Raw genomic sequence first — 27,639 nt, 5'->3', positions numbered from 1 at the left:
TACGTACGTTCACAACTCACCCTCCGTATCCGTGCTGCTGTCGGAGAGCGTGCGCGCCGAGTCCAAACTCAGCCGCCTCTGGGCCGCCGACGTGGCCGATCCCACGCTGCCCGCCACACTGCCCGCATACTGCTTCAGCTCCTGATCCCGTTCCCTGTGCTGTTGCTGCAGCTGGTGCTGTTGCTGTTGCTGCTGGTGGGGATGCTGGTGGTGTCCGGCGCCAGTGGAAGTGGAAAGGCCGTAGCCCACGTTGCCACTGCTGCCGCCGTAGCCACTGCCGTAGACATCCTCCCGCTTGAGCGGTCCGTTCAGCCGCCCATAGGCGGAGAAGCCACCGCTCTTGCCCAGATTCGAGGTGGACGCGGATGCCGAGGTGGAGGAGCTGCTGCCGCCGCTGAGCGAGCGTTGAGCCTCCAGCTTGGTGGACATGCCAGCTCCAGCCGCTGCCGCAGCTGCATAACTATATACCGCGTAGTTATCCGCCGAGAGCTGTTCATCCGAGGAACTGGGGGTCAAGGTGGCCGCCGCCTCAAGGGCTCCACCGCTGTTGAGGAAGGCCGCCCGGGCAGCCACCAGACCACCTCCTAAAGGCTTTAAGCGGCTTCCGAACTGCTGTTGCTGCTGCTGCTGTTGCTGGTGGGGATTGCTTGGAGCCGAAGACCTGGACGAGCCAGTTTGGGGCTGCAGCTGGTAGGAGGGATTCTTGAAGGCCAGCGGCGCATTGTGACTGCCCATCGCGGCCTTCAGCTGGCTCTCCACGGGACTGGAGGACTGCGAGGGCGAGGGATTCGTGGATATGCTCTGGTAGCCAGAGCTGCAGTGACTGCTCTTCGCCGACAGCTGCTCCTTGCCGGGAACGGCGGCGGGCTTGAGGTGAGAACCACCCTGATGGTTCTGCTGACTCTGCTGGCTGTGATGGTGCTGGTTTGCCGGCTCCGCCACGTCGTGCTCCTCGGCGTACTTGAACAGATCGTCGAGATCCTCCAGGTTCTTGGGCATATTCGAGTTGGGATTCAGGTTGTTGCCGCCGCGCCCATAGCCACCCGAATGATCGGGTATCCCCAGATTCAGCTTGTGGTGGCCTCGTCCCGCTCCAGCTGGACCCAAACCGGATTTCATCATGGGTGTGGGTGACTTGCAGACGAAAGCACTGCTCGTATCGAGCCCGGAGATCTGGATCTGGAACTCGCCGTGCATGTCGTCGTAGCTGCCGCTCTGGTTGTTGTTGCTGCTCATGTTGCCATTGGCATTGGGATTTCCATTTCCATTGCGGGGCAGTGTCCTGGAGCGAGTGCTCGACGGTGTGCTGGCCTCGTAGTCATTGCCATTGTGCGCCATGTACGGCGGATAGTTCATCCGATCCATGCGCTCCATGGTGCTGGAGGCACTCGTCTGCGGCGCCGGCGGGCAGTGGTGTGGATGCATTTGCTGCGGGTGGTGGGCATGCTGCTGGTGGCCATGCATCAGATTGCTGCTGCTGCCGTTGAGCGATGAGGACGCCATCGAGGTCTGCGATTGGGCATGCTGCAGGCCTCCAGGCGAGCTCATATATTGGTTGCCAGCAATGGAGCTTTGAGAATTGGAGAGCAGCTGGAGGGGATGCTGGTGGTGAGGCTGTTGCTGGTGGGCATGCTGTTGCAGCTGTTGTTGTTGTTGTTGTTGCTGCTGCTGCTGCTGCTGCTGCTGTTGCAGCACACCATTAACCGTGGGATCATTGTACCTGAAGATATTCTTCTCCAGGGAATTCGGTGTGAGCACACCCCTTATAATGCCACGCTCCGCCGACAGGGGCTTGCTGACAATAGCATGTTGTGGCTGGGCCAGCTGGCTCTGTTGAGGCAGCAACTGCTCCGAATTGAAGCCCGCATGGGAGCCCGAGGAGCCCGGATTGCGATTCTCCTGATTCTCGCTGGCTATAGAGTGCGTGGAGGAGGTGGCCGGCAGATATCCGCCGGGCAGAGCCGTCCCCAAGCCATGCTCCTTGGCCCGGCTGATCTCGTCCAGAATGTGCTGCAGCGGATCCAGCTCGTGCTGCCTGGCCTCCGGCAGTTTGGCCAGACTCTCGCTGAGCAGGCTGTGCAGGATGGACAGCTGCTTGCCCTGGTCAATGTAGCCGGCCCAATCGAGTATCGAGTCCGGGGCCGGGTGCTCCGGCCGTGTGGATATAATCTCCAGAAACTGCTGCATGCGGGCGGCCTCCTGCTCGAGGAAATCGTTGAGGAACTCCATGAAGTTCTCCTTGCCCTGGAAGCGGGTGAAGTTGGCCAGCGTCTGCAGGGTCTTGGCCACCAGCGTGAGATTGCGGGTAGCGCGAGCCGAGGGCAGTTCGGTGGTGATGTTGAACAACGACGGCGACAGGATGGCCGGGCAGAGGAAGCGCAGGAAAATGCTCGCCGAGATCAGGTTGTCGGCCATGTCCTGGCGGCCCAGCTGCTGCAGCCGCTCGCGGAACGTGGCGAAGCAATTGCGCAGCTGGGCGGGGAAGTGCTTGTGCGACTCGAAGATGCACTGCCACGCCCCTCGCACGGCGCCACGCAGGGCTGCCTGCTGTCGCTGCAGCGAACCCGCCGACGAGCCACTCGCCTTGGTCGGATCCACCTCGCAGTCCCGCTCCGACTGAATCAGCTCGTTGATGGGCGCCGACAGGGTGTCCTGCAGGTACTGTTCGCCCGTCAGCTTGAGGAACGCCTCCATGCTCTTGGTGGCCAGTGAGTTGCCACGGAAGGTGAGCCTCTGGTCGCCCACGCGCAGCAGATCGAGGGCCACCACGTCGGTGAGGAAGGCGCCCGCCAGCCCCTGCGCGTGCATCAGCAGCACCAGGGCCTGGCCAATGTCCTCCTTGGCCTTCACCCCGATCACCGGCTCCAGGGTCTCGCACACCCGCTTGTAGTTCTCCTTGAGGTAGGCCAGGAAGTTGGCGTACACATTGATGGGCAGGATGTCGGTGCTCTGGAAGCGGCACTTGATCCTCAGCGTGGGCAGCTGCTCCTTGTCCTTGGACCCACTGCCGCCGCCGCCCGAGGTCCTGCCCAGACTGTCGCCCGCCTTGTCGCTCAGTATGGGATACCACTGCTCGCAGGGCACCCTGGAGGTCACCTCGTGCACGGGTATCTTCACCGAGCCCACGAACTGGTACTTGTCCCGCTTCTTCTTCTTGTCCACCTCGCGGAACACGTTCACGGTGATCACATTGATCTCGGGTATGTCGGGGAAGTCGAAGTGCTCCCCCCAGAACAGCAGGTCCGTCTGCAGCTTCACCGACGTCCGGCCATACAGGGTCTTGTCCAGCTGCAGCTCGCAGAAGTATCGCTTCTTGGGCGGCAGGTTCTTCGCTTCGTAGACCCACATCTTCAGCGAGTTGTCCGTGCGGCGGGTGTGCTCCGCGTTCGGGGCGATCGACTTGCGCAGCGAGTAGATCCAAAGGTCGCGCTCCTGGCGCGATCCGCACGAGTAGTACCGCTCGCCACGCGGCCCGCCGCGCACCTGGAAGCAGTGGCGCCGGCCCAGGACTGACTGGTGCACCGGCGCCACGCCCACCGCCCCGGTGCAGGAGAGATCTGGGGGGAAAGAGAGGGAAGGGATTAGAATGAGGACTAGTATCGGGATTCCTGGGCCCGATCCCGAGGCCAAAGAATCCACGCGGCACTCACCTATGGTGGACATGACGGCGTGACTGGACAGCAGACTCTCGTGCGAGCGGGAGCCCCTCAGGCCGCCGGATCCGCGCTTGGTCCGCTCCAGCTTGGTGACCGACTTGGTGCGCTTCAGGGGATTGGATCTGTCGAAGGGGAAAAGACTGTTGGTCAATACGATTATTTATAAGTAAAGAGATATCTGTACATTATAAGATGCATCTTTAAAGTACTCAGTACTCGGGGGAACGGAATGTGGACTCACTTTTTGGAAAAGAAGTTGGTGAACCGCGAGGTGGCATTGCTCTCCGTCTGGTGCTGTTTGCTGCCCAGGATGGGCGTGGTGGGCGCTGAGCCGCGGCGGCACGCCTTCTCATAGGAAGTATCTGCAAGGAGAAGGGGACACCAGGACATTAGAGGGGATTATCTGACAATTGCCCTGTCGGATTGCGCGGCTCGAACACACTTCATCGACCCTCTTTTCAGGTGATTCAGATGGGGTTCAGGCAAATATTTTAATCCCCAAATGATGAATTCCCAGCTTCGCCTCCGCCGCTCATCTCCCCCGCGCATTTCTCTGGATTCCCGCTTAACAAAAAAGCAGCCACAACACTTTGGCATGAATCGGTTTCAGTTTTTGTTGTCTTGAACGACTCAGAACTGGTTTCAGCCAGTCGAACAAAAGAAAAGGAGCAGCTGCTGCTCAAATGAATTTATCCCAGCTCCGCAGAGCCATCAACATTGCCGCATCACCTGCCGCAAAAAAACAACAAAACACCAAACAAAATAACAACAGCCGGAGCAGAAGACTTGGAAAATGAGGCGGCGGCGGCGGCGGCAGGGGCAGGTAGCATGATTCATCATGTGCCTCATTACCGTGGCAAGATGCTCGGCGACAGCGAGTACACTCGACGGAGGAAACAGAACCCGGAGGAGGTCGAAATTCGGGTTGTAGACCTGTTCCCAGAATCGCATTAATGCCTCTTGTCCTCTCCATTTGAATCGAAGATCGTAATACCTATTTCAGTGGGTGACCCGTAGATACCTCGTTTATATCTGCGCTAAGAACCCTGGTTTATACGCATTTTATGTTGATTGGGATGACCTTTCTCATGGAAGGGGTGCATTATTTAGCAGGAACACAAGTCTTGGCTTTCATTATGATTTTCAGACGGGGATAAGTATATTACAATTTTCTGGGATATGATTTTACTAGGTGTAGCTTAGTTATGAACCTTTGTATTTGGTCTATTTGTTCACTTATTTATCGGTGGGAACAAGGCCAGAAACGACTCGCTAACTCCTGTTTTCCCAGTGCAGCCGCGTCTGAAACCGAGTTTGGGGTCCGGGGACCGAAAACCAGTTTCCACCTGGGCCTCTCATCGCCACAAAGCCGCCCGCACCGAGCCAAGATGAAGAACGAGCCCGAAACAAAGCGACCTTGTCGAAGGCAGGCCACCTACAAAGGCAGCCACGGAAAGGGGAGAACTGGCGGTGGCACCCAGGGACGGGCCACTTCCCCTTCTGACTCATCACGCTTATCCGATGGCATGCAGAAGAGGCATTGGGAAAACGGGCCTTCCAGGGCCTCCCACCCGTTCGCCGGACTGCCCTTCCGCACTCCCAGGTTGATTCATGCCAATGGCCGCCAGATGCAAACACCTCGATTCGTCATTCAAGCCGAAACACAAACAAAAGCCAGGGGAGACCGAACTGTGTCATGTTTGGCATGGCAGAGCCATTCAAAGCCACGCATCTTCTATTAATAATAAAAAAGAAGAGCCGAGTTATGAAATACTCCTATATAAGATCAAAACTCGTCGGGGGCAGCTGTATCACCGCCTTAATCTCACCGCCCGGCGTGCAAAGCAAACAGCAAAGCGAAGAGCACCAAATCCGAGCGATAAAGCTCATGTGAATAGAAGGCGGGTCGAAACGGCGCAGTTAAGGTGGGTGCTCCACGCCCCCAGACCAACGCCAAATCCAGAACAGGCACGCAAATCGGGCCACCGCAAAATCTATGCTTCTAATTAGCACGAACCATAAGTGGACGCCATCTCAACATAGTATGTGGCCCACACATCTACTCCCGAACTCCCCATCGCAGCCCGGGCTTATCTGTCGCCTCTCCGTGGAAGCAGGCTGCAATTACTCGAACATTTCTGCCCCATAAAGAAGTTATTACGGGTAAGGAGTAATTCACTGCTGACCCCCATAAATACGCAGCCCCGGGTTCACCAGCTGATAGAGCCCCTCTGGTGTTGGATCTCTGGTGTGGTATCAGTTTGGACTGGTGTGTCTGCTGGGCTCATCAAAGCCACACGATGGCGGACACCATTTGGGGCCAATAGGTGGGCCATCGCTTATATAGTGCGATGAAGTCAGCGGGATCAGGTCGGCGGTACTTCTCTCGGGAGGTGTGTAATACAATTTTTGGCCCGGCGACCGGAGACCGGGGACCTCGGGAGACCGCGATGATGCCGAAATGCTGCTGACCACACACCGGAGATGTTGCTCACCGCCTGAGTCACAGTCTGTGCGCAATTCTTGGTTTTTGGGGAATGGCTCCCGGGGCCCTGCGAGGGCCTGCAATTAAAACGGACCGCGGACGGGGTCGCTTTCACTGGCCGGCGGATGGTGTCGATCGAATCGGATCGGTTCCCTCGGACCCCTTGGGCAGATGCTAACTGTGCGATAAGGTCGGCGCTCAATTATCAGCGCGTTAAGTGAACCGAAGTCGAAACCGAGGCATGTGGAAAGCGGAAAATGCGTACAGTGATCACTCTCGGCGTCGGTATCTCACGGTCCGTCAGCGGGCCCTGACAGATGGGGCTGGCCAGCGATCGTGGCAGATAAATGGCCCCCGTATCTCCGCCTTTATCGCTGCTTGCTCGCTGCTCTTCTCGCCGTATTTCCCGAAAATGTCACCAGCTATCGGGCTGAGTGATACGCGGTGTGCGTACGGGTGATATGTGGATCTGTGGGCCCACAAGTCACTCTCCGGCGATAAGGCGTCGATCAATAATACAGTCATATTCGAGTTTGTATGTTCTCAAGATCATAAATATTCCCCTGCCTATCTGCTTTGTCTGTTCCAGGCTGTTTCCATCGCCGCGCGTCCGCTTCATCGACGGAAAATAGAAACCGCCTTGGGCCAAGTCGTTAGTTACGAAAGCGTTTGCGCCTTATCACATTACAAATAAAATGCAACTGCAACTGGCACTGCACTGGGCGAGTGCAGCGGCAAACAACAAACACTATCTGCATGTTTGCCGGCCCCTGGAAATCGACACTGAGTCGCACGAAAAATATCTATCTTAATCTAACTTAAGATACAAGTTGCCTTTCTCTCTAGGTGAAAAGATTGAAATTCCCAAAAGCTGTAAGTATAAAAAATGAAACAAAACATTACAAATTACATCACACCGCGCTGCCAAAGTGTTTTCACAACAGCTCTGCCACACACTCTGATTGAAGATGATTTAACGCAATTGCAAGTACTACTGTGTCTGGGACCATCACCAAATTGACACCAATTATTTGCAGTGCATCAGCGAAAAATGGCAGCAACAATTTGAGTTTTAAAATAAAGCGGCTCGTTTGTTTGGCATTCTCATTCTCCCTCGCTCTTTCCCGCTCCTCGCTCTTCGGAAAAAAGAAAGAAAACTGGTTTCTGGTGCGGGTGTGTGTGAATCATAATAAAATAACAACAGTCCAGAAGCAACGAAATTGAAACTGTAGCCAGGGAATGGAGGGGAAGCAGGAAAGGAAACGACGCCGCACAGTGGGACCGTCGCCTGCATCATTTGAATCACAAATCGCATTGGTCACACTTCTCGGGCGGCGTTAATGCGAATCGATCGGTCTTTAACGGTACCTCAGAGCGTGCCGCTCCGCTCCCACTCCCCTCTCTCTTTCGAACTCATTGAAATGCAGCGAGCTTCGCGCCGTTCCAAGTATAGAAAACTGATTCCGATTCAATGACCAGCACAGCGGGAATAATTCAAGAAGTCGTCACTAGTTGGAAAAAGCACCAATGGCGTTCCCGGAATACGAAATCAGAGTGCAAGAGAATAGATACACCTATGTACACACTCCAATCACTCTCGGATCGGTTTATTTGGGTTCAGCTCGGGCCCTACACGGAGAGAAAACAAGGCCAAAGATCCCGGAGATAAGACATTTCTGGGAGGTTACTCATAAGACAAATTGGAATATGTGCATCGTGAGGTTCGAACACAGCAGTTGATAGCACAGTTTTTTGTACATTATCCAGTATCCACTGTATTTGATTGTGTTACCTAGTACTACTAGTTCTGGTGTTCTGCAATTTGATACCATTAATGTGTGTACTTTTTGCCTACTCCCATGGAGCCCACGGTGCGACGCTCCGCTGCCCTCCAGGGCCATCAAATTGAGCTACAATTGAGCCACACACAATTGGGCTACGTTCCGAAAGAACACATACACTTGGACGCACATGAGCACGTACACAGTGGCTGGGGAGGAGGGTTCACCTCCGATCGTGTGTAAATAAAGTAGCTGGCTTGATGGTGGCGAGCGTCGCAAAAGAAACGCGCAGGAAGGCTTAATAGGAGCCGCCAGAAAGTGTGAAGAACACACGGAAGAGCAGGGGACTGGCACAGCTGCGGTCGCAATAATAGCCGCTAAAACATCTGGCCGTAAAATATATTGAGGCTGCAATTTACAAGTATAACAATGTCTGGGCGAGCCCAATGTTGGCCATTATGACCTAACAGCCTCTTATTATATTTTATGCTTCAGTTAATGGATCTGGATCACTAGATACTTTTACTTGCTGACCAATCTACCAAAATGTTGAAAGGGCTGGATTTTTGAAAGCAGTGATCGATGATTGGAAAACTTCAAATATTTGCTATCTGTTTGTGAAATACATTCATTTTCCACGAGTTATTCCGTTTCTTAGGGCAGTATTCCTGCCGTGGACCCAAAACTGTGGCCCCTGCTGTCCCCAGGGGTCGGGGGCCGCGTCTTATCTTATCGTGACCCTGCGTAGATAGGGGAATTCCAAACGCGATCGCCGTTCCTCGATACAAGCAGCCATTGCGCAGCCAAACGGGAATCGTTCGATCGAATCGAATGGAATGGCATGGCGTGGGCATGGCCATGGGATCGCAGGGGTTGTTCTTCGGCAGGAAATACTTAGTACCGCCGAGCGGAGACAATGAGTTTCGTTGGTTGGGGCTGGGGTTGGGGTTGGGGTCGACCTACCGGAATGATGTCCCGCATCGTCCTCCGCCGCCGCCGCCGCCGTCGTCCCGTTCTCCGTGGCCACCGAGAGATCCGCTCCGGCTGCAGACGCGGAGGCCATGTGCATGGCCAGATCCCTGATCTTGAAGCGCTCGCAGATCAGTTCCTCGCAATGATCGGCCTGGAAGTAGCAGTTGAGCTCGTCCAGGCTCAGGGGGCAGACGTCGTAGGGCTGGTAGAAGTGCTTGCCCCAGCTGCCGTTGTTGCTGGCACTGTCCCCAGCACAGCTGGTGGACAGTGAGCCCTGCTGCATGGCGCCCGACGCGCTAATGGATGACAGGCCCGTCGCCGTGCCACTGCCCGATCCTATGCCGCCAGTCTGGTGCGGCTTCAGCAGGGAATTGCTGCGGGCCACCTTGGTGGAGTGGGCCCGGCGGATGAAGCTCAGGGATTTCTTGGGCGGCGAGCAGATCGCCGAGGTGCTCGGGGGCGTGACGGCCGTTTCCGTCGACAGCTTGGGCGTGGACTTGAGCAAAAAGAGGTTCTTGGGCGGAAAACTGTGCGTCAGTATGGACGTGGCCGAGCAGCTGTTCTGCAGCTTGTATGGCGAGGATCCCGCACCCGCACCCGCGCCCGATCCCGCTAGCTGACTGACCGTGCTGCCGCCGAACAGCTGGCGCTGTTTCTCCTGCAGCTTGTCCTGCTTCTCCTGCTGCTTTTCCCGCTTCTTCTCCAGCTCATCCAGGGCGGCTGCCTCGCGCAGAACAACTGAGGGCGATAGGTTCTGCGGCAGGGTCTTCGATTTGGCACGGAGCGTAATCAGCGTCGTCGTCGTCGTCGTCAGCGTGGTCGTGGTCGTCGTAGAGGTGCTGTTATTAGCGCTGTTTGACGTCGCACTTGTGGCCAAACCGCGCTCCACCGAGGGCAGCGGTACGGCCAGTATATTGGTGCGCGATCGCGATTTCATCAGCTTGATGGGCGTCGAGGTGTTCGTCTGCATGCGACTGATCTCTGAGTCATCGTCGTAGTCGTTCTGGGATTCCGGGACGCCGATGCCAGCCGCTGACGTCGATAGCGCCTGCTGCTTGGGCGGCGGGGGCGTGGCCAGGACTATGTCGTTCTCCTCATTGAAGTGGCTGCGGGGCGCCGTGTTCGGCATGGGGTTGTTGGCGGAGAGCAGACCGGGCGGCATGCCCACACCGCCCATGGAGGACTGCTCGTTGTCGCTGCCGTTCAGGCTGATCACGTTCAGGACTATGCCGTAGCGCTTCAGCTTCGACGGGGAGGCGGTGTTCCCCGCGTTGGTGGGCAGCGACTTGAGCAGCTGCTCCCGGTGACGCGCCTCCGAGGAGTTCTCCTCGTCCTCGTCGGAGTCGGAGTACTGGGCCGCGTTCTCGCTGCCACTGATGCTCCAGTTGAAGCCGCAGGGCGGGGACATCTTCGACGGGGTCTTGCGCTCGAAGAGGGCACTAACCTTGGCCACGCCGCTCTTCACCGAGCTGGACTTGCGGAGACTGTAGCCCTTGGCCGACTTGGTGTCGGAGTGGGTCAGGGAGTTGCTGGCGCTGCTGAGGCTGCTGTTGCTCGAGGACTTTGGCACCGGGTCGGCCCTGCGATCTGCGTCCTGGGCCTCCTGCTTCTTCTGGTCCTCTTCGTCCTCTATCACCAGGGGTACATAGAATGTGGAGCGTCGGCGTTGGGACTTCTCCTCCGGCGTCGCCACTATCGGCTGCTCGCTGTGCTCGGTGTGCTTTGGTGTGTCTGCTGTATGTGTTGTTGCTGCTGTGCTGCTGGCTGCCTGCAACATTTTTGGTTCTTTCGCTCAGTGTAGCTTGGAGAACATGGCACACACACACATTTGCACGGGAGAGAGCGCACGCAGGTATATTCTGTACGTTTGTGTTTGTGTTTGTTGACGCTGCTGCTGCTGCTGCTTCTTTCTCTTTTGCGCCGATGCTTCTTTTCTTAATTCTTTAATTTTATTTATTTCCTCTCTCCCTCTTGGCTTCTGCGAGTGTGTGCGTTTGTCGCTTGGCTTATAAAAATTATGCGCTCAACTGCATTTCCGCGTTTTTTCTCTTTCTCTGCTCTTACTTTATCGCCTTCTGCATCACATTGTCGCTCGGTTAAGTTTTTCTTGCTTTTTTTTGGTGCTACTCTTTTGTTTGTTTAATTTTGGCTTTCAGTTGCAGCACACACACACGCACACACGTTTGCCTTGGCTGCGCGGAGAGACTGCACTAATACACACGCACACGCATCTTTTTCTTCGTGTGCAGGAATGCGTTTCTTAGGATAAGGGGATAAGACACTTGAACAAAAACAACACTCGCTTTGGGCATTAAAAAACTGATAAAATAGTAGCACAACAAACTGCGTTATACACGGCGGAGAAACAACAGTAAAAGGGCCAAGCCGACGCGCCAGCGAAATTGAAAACAATAATAAACGCAGCGATCCCAGCCGCCTGCGGTCCGATTTAAGCCACCCGAATTCAAAAATTGATCTGACCTAGAGGTGCGAGAGCACTCCGAGCGTCGGGCGGCGATGTTATCGGGTATATCGATATACAACCGGTTTTGCCGCTGATCGAGAGTGCTGCCCATCAAGAGTGCTGCCCTGCGCGATCTGGCAACGCCAGGCGCACAGCCGAGGGTGTGATACAAGCAACTGTTCGATTAAAGGTAAACTCAAAGATCCCAGAAAATTGTAAATAAAGCGTGAGAAGTTACAAGTACTTCATCTCTTTAGATAATTGCATTTTTTCATATATATATATATTCAAGTACATTATGTTATATTACTTTAAAAAGCTCCACAAGTTATTTTGTTACCATCATACTAAAAATTTATGTGTTCCTACCTCAACTGCTGGGCAGCCGGGCAACCCGTGACACAAATTAAGGGAACCCCGAATCCCGAACCCTGTCCCTCCGACAGCCCACCCGACGTAACGCTTGGTTCGCTCCCACCTCTATTTTACTTTTTTTCACTGCGGAAGTGCGTGACTATGGGGTTTTATGTGACACGTTCGCCTCCTTCGCCTCTGCGAAACGGAAGACTTGTTTACGAGCGGCGCGAAGTTACCATTTTCACTTCCGTTTCCCCCGGCATTACATTAGCATAGGGGCACAATGAACTGTGCGAGTGGAGGGGAGTTTTCCGTTGTATTTTTCCAACCCTTGACCAGGCGATCGTTATATAAGCCACGTCTCGCCCTCCAGAATTCCGTTACTCTGAAAGGAATGCGGAATTCCCCTCCCAACATGAAGTACTCCATTAATGTGGGCTATGCAACTTAACATAGTGCCAGCCACAAAATGCTGCATACTTTTCGGCCTTAGTAGGGTGTCTGTCATGTCAAGTAGACATCCTACAAGTTACATGTAGATGGATTACAGAGGACCACTTTAAAGCGCCTGGACTTATGCAGATAGATGTATTTTCTGAGAATACACGGAAGAATTAACTGAAATTGATCGTGCCATTTCAATTAATTACTATTGATTAAAAGAAAAGCATTTACACCTGCTTATTATGGGGAAAAACCAGTTCCTATTACAACAAATAAGGCTGAAGGGAGTGAATGCACAAGTTGTCAACTCAATTAATCCAATTTATGCCGTGTAGTTTATAAATATTAATGGCTCGTTTTAAGAACTGGAATCAGTCTTTGGGTGGTACACAGTGAAGCGCTTGTAAATGTTAGTACCATGTACTCAATTTGCGAAATGAAAGATCTACTCGAAGTTTTAAATTCGGAGTGTCAAATTCCGAGGCCTGCTTATCGGTCTGCAATGTGGATTTAATTCCTGTTTCGTTGTTTATTTTACAATCGTTTTGTGATTATGCTTTCCGGAATTTGCTCATCTGCTGTCGCCAAAACAGCGATGGTTCTGAAGGGTTCTACAACACCCCTACGATTTCGCCCTTGAAAGTGATAGTGCCCGTGCATACAGCACTTGCTGATAAGTCAGAGCGGATCGCATTGCGCTGAGCCGGCGAAAGAGGCGCATTTGTTTCTAGGTTTCTAGGTCTCTAAGCGCCACATGCAAACCAGGGAATCATCGGGCAAACAATGTCGCGACATTGAGATACGCACAGGGCCCAAGATGAGTAACGAGCCTTGGGAGCGGTGGGGAATCAATAGAACAATCGGGGGACTTTGTGTTACCTTCATGGGGCGGTGTGTCGTTCAGCGCCGTGTCGAAGTGTATGCGAGGCAGTGTCTTCGACTTGTACTCACCTGCAAGTGGAACAAAGGGGGTAAATGGATTAGTTGTGTTGATGCAAATGGCAGCCGGCGTAGTCTAAAAGTACTAGGTGTTTTCGTGTTTTGCAAAACTCGACCCATTTGCAAGGCCTGACCTTTGAGCCCGTGTTGTGAATTCACTTCAATTAATGCAAAGTATGAAAAATACAGACGAGTCAGACGAGAGATGCGGTAGATATGTGCAATTGCCAGACCTCGCGGATGGCGACAATGTGGGGCAAGCTCGTAAATTGAGCAATTGTTGTAGGTGACCCAGGAGTCCGAGTCGCAGTCCGAGTCTGGGTCTTCCAAGAGTGCCCCTTGGCTCCCAGCTCAGGCATTATTGTTATTATTGTTCCGTTGACGCTTTTTTCGCTCCGGCCAGCCAACACTGCATTATCTACTTCGCGCGGGTCATCAGTCGTAGCTGTGCAACTGAAAATTATGCCGCCGCACAATTGACTTCAAAGCGGAATGACCGAGCTGATGAACCGACGAACTGGTGGACGGACGGACCACCACCGACCCGACCAATCCAAAGATGATTGCGGATGATTGTGGATTCTCGATGATGTCACATCCGTCATCCATCCGCTGATACGAAGTGCTTCTCTTGCGAGAAAAAGCGATGAGTGATAAAAAAACCCTCAACTCTTTTAGGGTCGCAGAATTCAGATTTCGTATCAAGTGGTGCGAAATTGTCTGATACTTTTTTAGGGAATACTATTTAGTGGTTTATGTCGTATAAAAGAATATAGGAACATGTACATATTATCGAGAAGCGTATAAAACAGCTAAAAACCAGAACCAAGTGATCTAAAGTATAATTTAGAATGTTGTGGGTATTGTACAAAGCTAGAGATATTTTTTATTATAAATATGAAAGCCCAAAATGTGGTCTTATACAATTCTTAACTGAACGATCCCATTGGTATTCCAATGCCAATATGACGAAGCTATTATCGTTTTGAAGCCTGTTTCAATCTGCTATATGCAATATCTCAAACCGCAGACTATACTCACTCCTGCCCGTCGTCTCCAGAGTGGATGCAGCCGATCCGGAGCCAGACATGCGCTCCTGGTCGCCCTTCATCAGCTGCAGTTGCTCCTGCTGCAGCAGCAGCTGATGTTGCTGTTGCTGTTGCGGCTGATGCTGCTGTTGCTGCTGCTGCTGCTGCAGTTGCTGCTGCTGCAGTAGCTGCAGCTGCTGCACGTCGCAGTGGACCTCGTGGATGGGCGGGGTGGGGGCGTCGTCCCGCTCGCCCCTCAGACAGGAGGCCAATCCCCGGCTGCGGGGCATCGTGCTCCGCCGCAGGGCCGCCGTCTGGGGCTGCAGATCCGCGGCCGCTCTCGAGGGGTTCGGAGTGGAGTTCTGGGGGCCCTGGGAGTTCTGCGGAGTGGCACGCGGCATGGAGTGCATCTTCCGCTGCTGCGGCGTCGTCGAGTTCGCCGACTGCATTTGCACCTCGTCGCTGATTGCACGCAAAGCACCGCAGTTCATGCTGATTTGGTTAGCTGTGTTTTCTTTTTGGTATTTGGTATCCTTGCCAAAGTTGCCTTTGCAGGTTTTTGGTTTGTGTTGCCGTGGTAGTTGTGTTAACTTTTGTTCTCAGCTTTTGTGGGTTCAGTTTTTCTTTAACCTTGACATGGTTTCCTGTGCGAGAAGGGACAGGTATGAGTTTCACATCACTCGCGAAGGGTTGGACTCGAATTCACTGGACTGGCTTGGCACCTTTGCGGCAATGGAAACCACCTACCCTATCTTACAGTGTTCAAATGTAAGCTCCTATCGTTTGACATTGATGATATGCACTATGATCCCAAATTATATGATGTTGCATGGAGTTGTTTAGTGAAAAATTTCTAGTTCATGGGTTAGAATAGTCCTTTAAATGGTAGGCATAAAATACCCATAAGATATGATCTCAGATATCCCTATCTTCTTCGGTTACACAGGGCTGTTTCCGTTTTTCTGGGTCCAAACCATCTGACATCGACGGCTTGGCTCGGTTTCGCTTGCCTGCGTCGGGCAATTAAGATTTATGGTCACTGCGTGTTGGCCTCTGAAGCGCACCCCCTACCGGTTTCCACCCTGCCTCCACCCCTCACTGAACCCCAAAAATAATAATCTAAAGGCTCCTACGACCGCGACTTCGCTGCTTTTTTGTGACTCGAAAATTGTTTAGCTAATTTTTCCAAGTGGTCTCTCGTTCTTTTGCACACGCGCGACTGCGCAACAACACACCCACAAACAAGAGAAAACATATAAATAATATCGCACACATACATTATTATTTTGGCTTAAATTTTCCTTTTAACTTGTACAATTTTACGCTCGTTGGGTTTTGGTGCTACAGTTCGGAACGAAGCGGAGCCGGAACGAAGCGGAGTAGGAACGAAGCGGAGTAGGAACGAAGCGGAGTAGGAACGAAACGGAATCGAACTAGAAACGACATGTTTGTTTATGTATGAGCAGCTGTAGGTGCTTTTGGGAGGGGGTTTTCCACATCTGATCGAGAAATAGAGAAATCGCCCAGCAATGAGTGAATAAATTATAAAGCCCCCACAGCATTGTTCTATAATTAACAATGGTTCCAGTTCTTGCTTAAATAAGGCTTTATCTAGTGACAAACTCCTCTCTAGCCAGAGTTTTCTTCTACCACCCAACATTCTCACTTATCGCGCCGTTTAAGTCTGGGTGCCAATCGATAAATGCAGGCCAATTAAATGGCGGCAATCATAATGTATGCAATCAGCCCAAGGCGTTAAAAATCTTGAATGATTGCGGGGCTTTGGCGCTGGCTTTCTCTTGTTCGGTTTTTGCATTTTCCCCTCAAAAAAGCCAGAAAAAAGAGAAAAACTGGGCTTTTGTTGGGTTGTGTGTGCGCCGGTGTGAATTCTAGGCCTCAATTTTGTGGTTTGCTGATTTCCATTACTGGATTTTCCTCTTGCGTGCGTTTCGCGTTTTTACTTTATTTTCATTGCTATTAAAATAATTTTCCATATCTGCTTTCAATTGCTGCGTGCCCGAAAAGAAAACTGCCTGCTAACCGTCATATTTTCTAGTTGAATTTTTTGTGTGCGTGCTCTGGTGATAAACATAAATTTCGCCACAGACTTGGCTATTTTTTCATTACTTTCTCCGACAGCAGCGACGACAGACACGCAGCAGCTGTTCTCTGTATAGCTCTCTTTGTCTTGCAACACGGAGAAAAATATTGTGGCTTTGGAAAAAATACATCTTATTTTCAACTCAAAAAATGTTAATGTACCTTCCTAACAGTCGCTGGGATAAGTCATCGGAAATCACTTAAAAACATAAAATATTTATGGATTTCGAATGGAATCTGCTCAGCCCCTGCCGGCACACGTTCAGCGGACCACGAGCTCCCCGTGCAAATGGCTCACACAAGTGAGATTATGAATGAAATGGCATTGTTATTATGGCCCATTTTCCAGATTGAATTAATAACTTGATAAGAGCTGTGAAGCGACTGTAGTTTGGAAGGGAATGTCTTTGTTTAATCCGAAAATTGACCTCCGATGTTTTAGAGTGCTTGCTTTCACGGCTCGCTGGTTACTCGAGCGAGTCGCCCACGTTGGCACCTGTAAGCCCAGAACGCCCCGATCGCCCGACCCGACTCTCCTTTGTCCAGCTCTGCCTTTCATTCAAACGGAAGTGCAAGCCAATGGCCAGAAGTGCTCGGTGCTCAGAATTCGATATGCTATATGTGCGACGCTTGGCTTTGGCTCTGGCTTTGGTTCCTGCCATACAATTTATGGTCACATGACTCCTCTCCGCCGGCGACTGATGTTTTTATATGGGAAAAAGAGAAAAACCCCAAACAAAAGCGGCAACTGCAACGGATGCGCCATATACAGGCAGCATGCAACGCTCCCAGCTGAAAGCTCTTTTTCCCCATGCGACTCCTCTTTATTTTTGCGTCTTTTTTTTGTGTGTATTTTGCACTTTTTGCTGATTAATGCAGCCGGCGTTGGCGTCACAATGTGTTTGCTTTATTTACGCTGTTTGGGCTTTTTCATTTTCATTTTCGTATTCATTTTTTATTTATTTACTTTCGGAGGCGTCTCGTCCGCATAATGAATAATTTGGCTGAGATGCATTTTTGCACGTCGATGACGCTGGCAACAACAACAGCGACCAGCTCAAACACCGGCGGGCCACAGCGTCAATCCAATCATAGACTTTGCCCAGACTCAACTGATTATATATGCACGAATGCAGGTACGTATATCTCGAAGAGCACTCGCGGAGCACACACTGCTCCAGGGGGGCTACCTGTCACTCCCCGGATGGTGGGCCACGCAGAGTGACTGGAGTCGAGGGGCGATGAACAATGGCGCGGAGATCCAGCGGATGACGAATGATCCCAAGTCAAGGGTAAATCTCCCATTTCCGCTTTACCAAATCCCAAGCAATCCGATTAAAGGCGGCGCAAGCTTTCCCTTGGCATTAAAACACCTCGATTTCCAATGAAACCCAAGACCGAAGGCGGTGATACTACGGATATAAGGAAAAACGGGAGAGTATTTTGCTAATAGCTCAAGAGACACTTCAAAGAATACACACTTTGACTTCAAAGCGAGGTTTTTCAGCCTAAAGACGCTCGCAAGTGCGAATGTTTTTATGGCCCAAGAAGAACTCCCATTCACGAGAATTTCGTATTCTTGCGTCCACTGGGCAGATTATGGTTCCGTTCCGGAGCAGCCCGAGCCCAACCAGAGCCAAGGTCCCACACAAAATCGCGAGGAGGAGCCAAAGCTCATTAGGTTTACGGCTAATATATATTATAATGAGTATCGCTTTATAATAGGCACTCTGGTGTCTGCCCTCGTCGCGGATACGTGGGAAACTTTCCATCTATTCATCTTTTGTCGCATAGACACAGCGCCATAGAACACCACGTCAAAGTCAACGCCAAGCGCCAGCAGAGCGCAACCGGCGATCGCACTTGGCGATGGTTATGCAACGAGCGCGGCACTCGCAAAAATGTCACCCCATTCCGAAGTTTTAAAGTTTCCCAATGATCTTATTGGCATTAAAGTTCTGTAAGTAAATGTTTGAAATAAGAGCTGCTTTTCTTTTCAATGAGTCGGGTAAAAAAACACATAATGAATACTATGAAATATAAGAAAAATGTAAGCTTGTAAAGCATTTTTTAAAAAGTTATTTACAAACTCAAAACAATTTCTTGGACAGTACTTTCAAATCAAAATAAAAGTATTTGTTTTTTAATTCAGGACAGCATGAAGAATGTTTGGGGAAACTTCCAAATTAAAATTGTTAAGCGAACATGTTTTTCGATCGCAATTTCTGCGAGTGTCGGGTTCGTGAATCCGCGCATCGTGGACAAAACGGTCTGGGGAGCTCGGAGCTGGGACCGGGGATGGGGCTGGGGATGGGGCTGGGGATGGGGCTGGGGCTGTGTACGAGCGTATTGGAATTGAATGAAAAAAGGGCCGTGGGCTCTGCACCGGTCCCCAGGTCATTTCCCTCTGCGGCAAAACAGTTGAGAGATCAACATCAGCAGCAACTACAGTAACAACATCAGCAGCACGGGCAGAAAAAGAGGGAAAGATCTTAGATTTCTATTATGGCATTTCTTCCATCTTCTTTTTTCGCATCCATGTCTGCAGCCCGCTCGTCTCCGTCAACATTTTTATTTTCCTCGCATTTTTGTTGTTATTTTCATTTTACCCATTTTTCCCGGCAAACGGCGAATTGAAGTCGCGGCGTAATTGACGTTAGTGATGAGATCAAAATGGACCACAATGATTGCGGCGATAATTGCGACACAGGCCAGCATACACACAATGTGTATCCGACAGATATTCTTTCCGAACCCCGCACCGGGGAGTGATAAAATGCCAGGGAAAAGATGCAGCGACACCGAAGAGTTCGGAGGCAAAGTATCTCAAATGCAACGACTTCTGGATGACCTTGCTGGAAGGGTAAACCGCCAAGCCGCTAAGAGCAGTAAGGTGGGCAAGTTAGCCTTGCAAGTACTATCCTCATAAGACGTAAACATATTTACGATTTTACAACCGCTCTGAGCCCCAAAGCCCTGTCTTGAAGGTACTAAGGTGCAAATATGGCTAAAATTAGGGGTCCTAATAATTTGTAACTTATGGCGTCGCTCCATACAGAGAAGTACCAAGAATATCGTGAAAAGCAAGTGCTTGTACTTCTGTTTTTGGAGTGTATACACCCTCTTCGTGACTCTACTCCCCCTGAACCCCCTCCTCCCTTTCGACACATATGGCCAACGGGCGTGAGGTGATTTTCACAAGGGGCGGCGTGGCGGTATTGCCTTTTGTGTGATTCATTCAGAACAATACCAATAATGATGATGATTATTGCAAACAACAACTAACCAAAGTACCCCGCAGTGACCAGGTCAGGGAGATGGGGGGCTTGGGGCTTGGGCGGGGGTCGTGGTCGTTGATCCACAGTCAAATTAAATTACCAGCCAACCACAACGAAATACGACGAAAAAGTGAAATTGTTGCTCTCGTCCGGTTGTCATTGAAGGCACGTTTTCGTATTTTCGACGGATACTCGCGGTTTCTTATTTGAAGTGATCAGATAAATAAGTGGGGAGGGGGCTTTAGGTATAATCTCGAAGAAGGGAGTTCATGTAAAGGCACAGTACACTTACACACTCGATGCCAGAGTGGGAATGATACTTATCAAAGATCTGGAAGACATCGAAACCATTCGAGAAATCCAGCACAAATCGTGGGAGAACCTAAGCCGAAAGAAAGAGTTTAAAACAAAGTTCGGTTGGCTTTTCTGAGAAATCTGATGACCAAATTTTAGTGCAGAATTCTAAAAGAGGTATCCCACGTCATAACTGAAGTTATGGGTTTTAGAAGTGCAGTTTTGGGGTCCCACGGTGAGGGTCATTGGAAATACGGAAAAAACGAACATGAAAGAAAATTGGCTTAAATTTAAACCACCTTTATATAAACAAATTCTAATGTGGAATATTAGAAAATTCAACAACAATTCCATAGAGATATCAACCTTCAAAATCGGAATCCAATACCCAAGTTATGCATTTTGAAAGTGTAATTTTGGGTCCCCAGTCTGAAAGTCATTGGAAACGGAAAAATCGAACATGAAAATGGGCTAAAATTTTGACCACCTTTAAATAGAAAAAATTTGATATAGAATATTAGAGAATTCAACTAGGAACTCATAGAGATATCAACCTTCAAAATCGGAATCCAATTACCCAAGTTAAGGATTTTGGAAGTGTAATTCTGGGTCCACAGTCTGAAAGTCATTGGTATTACGGAAAAATCGAACATGAAAATGGGCTAAAATTTGGACCATCTTTAAATAGAAAAAGTTTGATGGTGAATATTAGAGAATTCAAAAACAAATTTATAGAGATATCAACCTTCAAAATCGGAATCCAATTACGCAAGTTATGCATTTTGGAAGTGTAATTCTGGGTCCCCAGTCTGAAAGTCATTGGTATTACGGAAAAATCGAACATGAAAATGGGCTAAAATTTGGACCATCTTTAAATAGAAAAAGTTTGATGTGGAATATTAGAGAATTCAACAACAAATTCATAGCGATATCAACCTTCAAAATCGGAATCCAAATACCCAAGTTATGGATTTTGGAAGTGTAATTCTGGGTCCACAGTCTGAAAGTCATTGGTATTACGGAAAAATCGAACATGAAAATGGGCTAAAATTTGGACCATCTTTAAATAGAAAAAGTTTGATGTGGAATATTAGAGAATTCAACAACAAATTTATAGAGATATCAACCTTCAAAATCGGAATCCAATTACGCAAGTTATGCATTTTGGAAGTGTAATTCTGGGTCCCCAGTCTGAAAGTCATTGGTATTACGGAAAAATCGAACATGAAAATGGGCTAAAATTTGGACCATCTTTAAATAGAAAAAGTTTGATGTAGAATATTAGAGAATTTAAGCACGATTTTAAAAAGGCATCCCACGTCAAAAACGGAATCCTACAACTCAAGTCATGGATTACAGAAGGGCAGTTTTGGGGTCCTACTGTGAAAACCATTTGAAATTCGAAAAAAGCAAACATTAAAATGGGCTGAAATTTGGACCACCTTTGAATAGAAAAATTTGAATGTAGAATATTGGGGAATTCGACCACGATTCTATAGAGGTAGCCCACGTTTAAATCGCAATCCAATACCTTTAGTTTGGGTTATAGAAGGACTGCTTTAGGGTCCCACTGTGAAAGCCATTGAAAGTACCAATAAAGCGAACACGTAAATGGACTATAATTTAGATCATCTCTAAAAATAATACTTTTAACGTAGAATAACAGGGAACACAATTACAGTTGAATCTTGGAGTCCAGTTTTGGGTTCCTCTTCCAAGAACCACAGGAAAAAGTCTCCGTCGTTTAAAAGACGTATTTGAATGTAGAATATAATGAATGAATAAGAATATAATTTCCAGCCTCCAGGCAACTGATTACCTGTAATCAGTACAGGAAGTTGTGCTAATTTCTGGATTTTTCAGAGCCATATAATTGCTGTGAATAAGCGCGCAAATGAGGTTCCCAGATCCCAGCCATTACTTGTGCACTTACTAATCGCGTTCTACGGTTCTGTTTGCCCTGATGGCCGTAGAGCCCGACTGCCGTTAGAACACCCGTCATCAGCATGCGACTTTTGTTTGAGCCACTTTCCTTTCACAAAAAATGAAATGAGGGGAGTGCAGAGCAGTGCAGACCCATGGAGACGACGCAATTTTCACACGACGAACTTAAGTCGTAGTAGCCCCCACTTTGGAGCCCTTGCGTGCCCCCTGGGCCCCGATATTCGTGTCAACATGTGTTGGGTTGCATATTATGTAAATTATTTGCTGAGCAAAAAGGAAAGAGGAGCAAACTCATTGTCTTCAGTGCAGAGAGGGATATTTTCCAGGTTTCCGAAGAGGTTTGCAATACATTTGAGGTTGGAATGCAGTGTTGGTACTCCATAGTACAGGAACATTAAATATAGATTCAAAATTTGAAGTAAAATCCGAAACTATTTGAATATGCACCTTTACAGCCTATTAATTTTTTCGCAGTGTTGGCCCCCTCTTTCTCATCCCCCGTTGCCGTCTCTTTCGGTGGCTAAGTAGCGCCCAATGGGGCCATCTCCGGCAGACAGCCAACAACATTGTTGGCCATGTTGAAATACATAAAGCAATTTTAACTGTTTTAATGCTTTTTCGGTCTACACCAAGCGAGTGAGGGAAAAAATGAAAAGGCAGGGGAAAGGGGAAAGGGGGGTTTTGGGAGCAGCAGTCGTAGTGCCGTGGACTCATAGGCCGATCTGGCAGGCCTAATATTTTCAGCTTAACTGTTTTCAGCAGAACTGTGTGAACTTGTACCTCGGGCTCTGCTCTTTCTTCTCCCTTAGTTTTGTATAGTGGTTCGTGCGATTATTTTTCCAATTTTTTGGCTCGCTAAATTTAGAGTGGAGAGAGAGCTTTGGAAAACGAAAAGTTGTGTATATTTTTGGAAATGATTTCAAACGCACCTCAAGGTGCGAAATAAACAAATTTCTCGCTCAATGTAAACAAATCAAGCGTACCGAGCGATTTCGGCTGTGCTCGTCAAAATATAAACAAAATCGGTGGGACTGCGATTGGTTGGGTGGATATTGTTTGAATCGAGCCACAGTAAAAGCAAATAGGGGAACCAGTTCTCAAAAGGAGAAATTGCACCGAAAAGGCATACACACCGCACACATCCCACTTTGTGGTGGCATCGCAAGAGTAAGATAAGGAATTTTTCCCATTAATTATGGTCTTAATATGTCATAAGAAAAATGTAAAAAAAATAGTAAATAAAATATTATTGTATGGATTGTGCATTTTATTTATGTTCTAAAAAACAATATTCCCATGTTTTACATTCTGAGTTGTCAAATAATAAACACAAAACCGTACTTTGGCATAGTTCCATCTACTTTCGTATTTTTCCTATACTCTTGCCTTCACTGTGGCCAAAATAATAAAGGGTTTTTCTTCAGCCTTCAAATTAAGCCGCACGATCCATCATCATCTGCTTTATCACTCATCCAGCACAACGATTAGGCTGGTGCCGCCACTTGATTATACAATCGAGTTAATTTGATGTTTCGCTGGCAGCAATTGCCACCATATCCATATGCCACACAGCACACACCACGGCCATCTGAACCATCTATACCATATCCCATATAGATCGGGGCGTGTCCCGGGCCACAGAAAAGCGGCGATTGTACATCCCATACAACAGGCCGTGCATTAGCCAGTGCGATGACGACATCTCTCAGATGTGTGGCAATCCGCGGACAGACAAGTGGAAGATACAGATACATTTACAGACAGCCCAGCTACGGATACGCAAAACGCGAAACGCCGACAGACCGGCAGATAGATTTATGACATATATGAATTACTAACTGTGCCGCCGCGCCGCTAATTGTTGTTGTTGCAGTAGTTATGACTCGAATTATTCAATTTTTAGCAGCCCCGAGAGATCGACAGAAACTTCAAGGCAGCGGAAATGCAAAAGCACTCCGCACTCATGGGTAGCAAAAGAAAGGCGGTCGAGGGGCAGGGAAATCGGGAGTACCCTAGTTCCAAAGTGTTGTACCGATTTCATAGCTTCTTAAAACCTTCTGCAGAACCCTCTGGGAAGGAGAGTACTCCCACTGAGCCTTAATCTTGGTTTCCCCTAAATTGCAGCGCATTTGGCCAAGTCATTGCGGCCGAAACAAAAAGCAGGGGCCATGACCAGCGCCAAAGCCAGGTAAAAACTGAAAAAGCAATTTCCAAGCGTCCGCCGCCCGTTGCAGTGCATTTTAATTTGGCTTTAACTATTTGCGCATATAATTACCAGCGGCAGCAGTCAGTACACAGAAGGAAATTGACTGTTGGAGGGAATGCTACCATAGTGAGATACTTTACAACTGCCACCTACGGTTTATGATGTGTGAGTTTCTCTCTGTGCATCACCGACAGCAAACGAAACATCAGCTGGGCTCAGATGGGTGTTTTTCTTTTTTAAGTGGAGGGGGATCGCATTGTCTGAAAATTTCACCCGCAACAATGAGGTATGGCGGTGTATATGTGCGAGCTTCTCGCGGGCTAGGCCCCGCAACTGCAACTCAGCTGCCAACAGCAGCTTGTTCACAATAATAACTCAAAAAGCTCTCCAATGTGACATGTGCCGGCCCCCAGGCCCCCTTCTGGCCCCTCGGAAACGCCGCCCCTCGTCGCCGTTCAAGCAATGCAAATAGGCGGCTCTGTTGCCATGAACCCCGCGAAAAAACACAGCTAAAATGGGGGGACTGTAGAAAAGCTGGGGGAAAAGGCGAGAAATCCAAGAGGAAGATCAGCTGACAACAAAGCAAAGAGAAGGGCAGGCCGAAGCCAAAACAAACAGAAAATTGGAAACAAAACACAGAGATCTCAAACAATTACACACAGCTCCCTTGTTACAGTGCCTAACAAAAGATGATGGCCGCAAATGCGATCGACTGCTGAGAAATCCTATGGCCAACACGCTTTGTGGCAGGCAAACAGAGCTCCACGTGGGCCAGACACTCGAATCGTAACAGTGGTCTGTGCTATAACCACCATTAAGGTGTTGTGAAACCCATGCACCAGGGCTCAAAACTCAAATCACCTCATGATACATCATACCTTTCACAGATCTTCCGATGGATATGCGTACAGTCCTTAAACTTTCAAGATTTCTGAGAATAAATCGGTATGCCAAATAATAAAATATCATATCGTATCACCTAATATCATAAAACAGTATATCATATCATATCATACCACGAAGCTCCTTAGTTTTCATTTATTATTTTTGGTTCCCTTCCTCAGTGTGTAAATGTTCTGATAGATGAAAGCCTGAATCATTCCAGATTTCCGAGCTAAGATCGGTATACCAGAACATCACTGTGGTGCTCCGAAGCAAAGTCGGATTTTTAGAAATCAGCTCGGTTTGAAGTGTGCTCCATTTACGGGCACCAATAGAACTGTACTGACAAGCTGTTAGCCTCAGTTTATTAATTTAGCAAACAGTAGAGTTCTCGACGGCCGACAACTGCTCGAAATCAAATAGACTCGGATCGAGAGTGAAATTTCTTTTCTTTGCACAGCGACAGACGGGGCTGCATAGATGAATCGAAATGCAGTTGAAGTGCTATTTTTACATCGTTTTCACCAACTGTTGTTGCAACAGCAACTGTCGATGTTGCAGTTGCTGCTGCAGTGTTCTCGGCTCTGCATACTCCGCACATACAGTGCGTCCGAGTAGGTGCATGTATAAATAAAATGTGGGTCATGTGCATCAAATTATTTAATTGGTGTCAATTGGCGTTGGATTTTTCTTTTCGCTTTTCGCCCGCTGGCTCGCTTTTCCTCGCGTTGCTTTTCTTTCATTTTGCTTTGTTTTCATTGCATTGCGTTTCGATTTCCGTTAAGCCGTTTAGCCTGATGTTGCAGCTGCAACTGCAACTGGTGTTGCTGTTGCTGTTGAGTCAATAAGCCGGGCTTAACACTTTTATGTGATTTGCATGGGCCTCGAAGCTTTGATTAAGCGGAGCTGCACAGAGCGAAACTGGCACCTGGGTTGTATTTGAATTTTCAAAATAATATAAACATAATATAAAATAATGCTGTATAATTTGTTCAACTCCGCCTTTTTCAGTGTATGAAGCAGCAACTAATTTGAACCATTCACTTTTTAACCTAAATTTAAAATAGACAAATTCAAAATAATGCTTCTTGTTATGCGTTATACAATTGGTTGATATTTTCGTTGGCATTAAGCACCTGCGCCTGCTCAGTCCTAGGCCTTTCTCCCAGTGTTCCGAGTGGAAGCAACAAATTTGAACCTGCTGTTATGTGTGTCAACGGCTTCTGATTGCAGCAATAACCCAACTGACAACAAGCACTCACAGCCAATAACAAGCCACAGTGCCAGAAGCTCCCTAAGGGCACCCCACCCCCCTGGTGCCATGTTCCAAATTCTTCAATACCAAAAAATAAGACAAAAACAGACGTCAGCTAATCCGGATACGATTATGGCCGTAAACGGTTTGCAGTAGCCAAAAAATAACAAGAACAACGTGACTTTCCGGTGTCCCTTGAAACGGTGTCAAGCGCTCATTTCCCTAATGCAGATTACACTTTTCTCTTTTCTCGTTTCCTTTCTTTCTGCCTCAATGGTGGCTTTTTCTTGTTCGCCCAAAAAAGAAAACAATTACAAAAATCGAAAACCGCCCATGAAACGCAAGTCGTATGCGAGAATGTGAATTTGTAGACCAGAAACCAAATACAAACATATACAGAGAACAATTGGGGATTAAGGCCATGTCAAACTGCTTATCATATTAGTAGATCATATCTAAGCTCTTTAACACTCCTGGGAATAGAAAATTTAGTTGTGATAAAAGAGTACCCATACTATCTATACTGCAATATCAAACTATTTCGAAGATCATATCATATCACCAGATCATATCAATCTAAAAACTAGTTCCAGTATCAGAGTACCTCTCTTGTTCGGCACTATAATTACGAACGTTACTTAACACCGATCCAAATTTTGGAGAAAACCCTAAAAACTCTCTTGAACGCATGGAAATTGTTCTCTGTGCACCATGTCTGGCTGCTTATTTTGCTGAATTTATATAGCCAGATGATGACGATGATGAGCCATGTCAGAATGCGGGGGCGGGGCTTTTCTTTAAGAGGGGGTTGGGGTCGGGGGGTTTTGCACTCGCAAGTTGCCTTTGTAGTTGCTCAGTTTCCTTCTTTTTTTGTATTTCATACGATTTTCACATTCTGTTTGTTTTTGTTTGCATTTATTTTTAGAACATTTTCGAATTCGCAACGCAACGCACACGCACAAATACAAGCAAGGCCCGCATAGTTTTGCCATGTTTTCAGCCTTTTTCCATGCCTCTTGCTACGATTTTCACTCGAGAAAAATTTAAAAAAAAATAAACACATTTTAACGTGTATTGTAGAGTTTTCTTCGTTATTATTTGGTGGAGCCAAGCCAGGCCAGGAATCGAACTGTTAACTGGTAGTAAAAACAACGCCAAACCAACCGAACGGAGCGATTTGAACCGCCTGCGCCGGAAGCTTAAAATCGACTGAAAACGACTGGGAAATCGCCAGCAAACACGAAACGAATCGGAACGGAACGAACCCCCTCCCTTCCGCTTCGTTCCCACTTGCTCGCGCCAGCTGCGAGCCCCATTGATGGAACGCTTGGGAGGTGGAACAAACAGAGAACGGGGATGGGGAAGAGGAAGAAGAAAGGAGGAGAAGAAAACATGCAAATGCCTGGGAGAAACTCAGAATGGAAACCGGAAAGCCGTTTACCGCTGTTTTGAATAGGTTATGAATTTGGTTATTGGAACACTTCAAAACGCCAGCCAGACCTGTTTTTCAAAACGAAATGCGGCTTGAAAATTCAAATATTTTACTTTATATAT

At 48.7% G+C, this 27,639-nt stretch overlaps 1 protein-coding gene across 15 annotated transcripts in view; it reads right to left on the bottom strand.

Moving 5' to 3' along the window:
- Positions 1–27,639, bottom strand: part of LOC108023393 (ras GTPase-activating protein raskol) — a 41,063-nt gene that overhangs the window by 1,180 nt on the left and 12,244 nt on the right. For 4 of the 15 annotated variants that reach the window (XM_050884721.1, XM_017092827.3, XM_017092828.3 and 1 more), the window contains 3 exons: positions 3,898–4,018; positions 3,651–3,778; positions 21–3,557 (listed from right to left, as the gene is read on the bottom strand). In XM_050884721.1, coding sequence (XP_050740678.1) covers positions 21–3,557; positions 3,651–3,778; positions 3,898–4,018 — 3,786 coding nt within the window. Of the gene's footprint in view, positions 1–20; positions 3,558–3,650; positions 3,797–3,897; positions 4,019–8,885; positions 11,377–13,038; positions 13,111–14,139; positions 14,771–27,222; positions 27,296–27,639 lie in introns of those variants that run through there. The other 11 variants (XM_050884720.1, XM_050884723.1, XM_050884722.1 and 8 more) reach the window with 8 other exon arrangements.

Source organism: Drosophila biarmipes, chromosome X (genome assembly GCF_025231255.1).
Source record: "Drosophila biarmipes strain raj3 chromosome X, RU_DBia_V1.1, whole genome shotgun sequence".
Classification (NCBI taxonomy): Eukaryota; Metazoa; Arthropoda; class Insecta; order Diptera; family Drosophilidae; genus Drosophila; species Drosophila biarmipes.
Note: the sequence above shows the minus strand (reverse complement) of the source record. Positions and strands in the feature narration are given on the sequence as shown.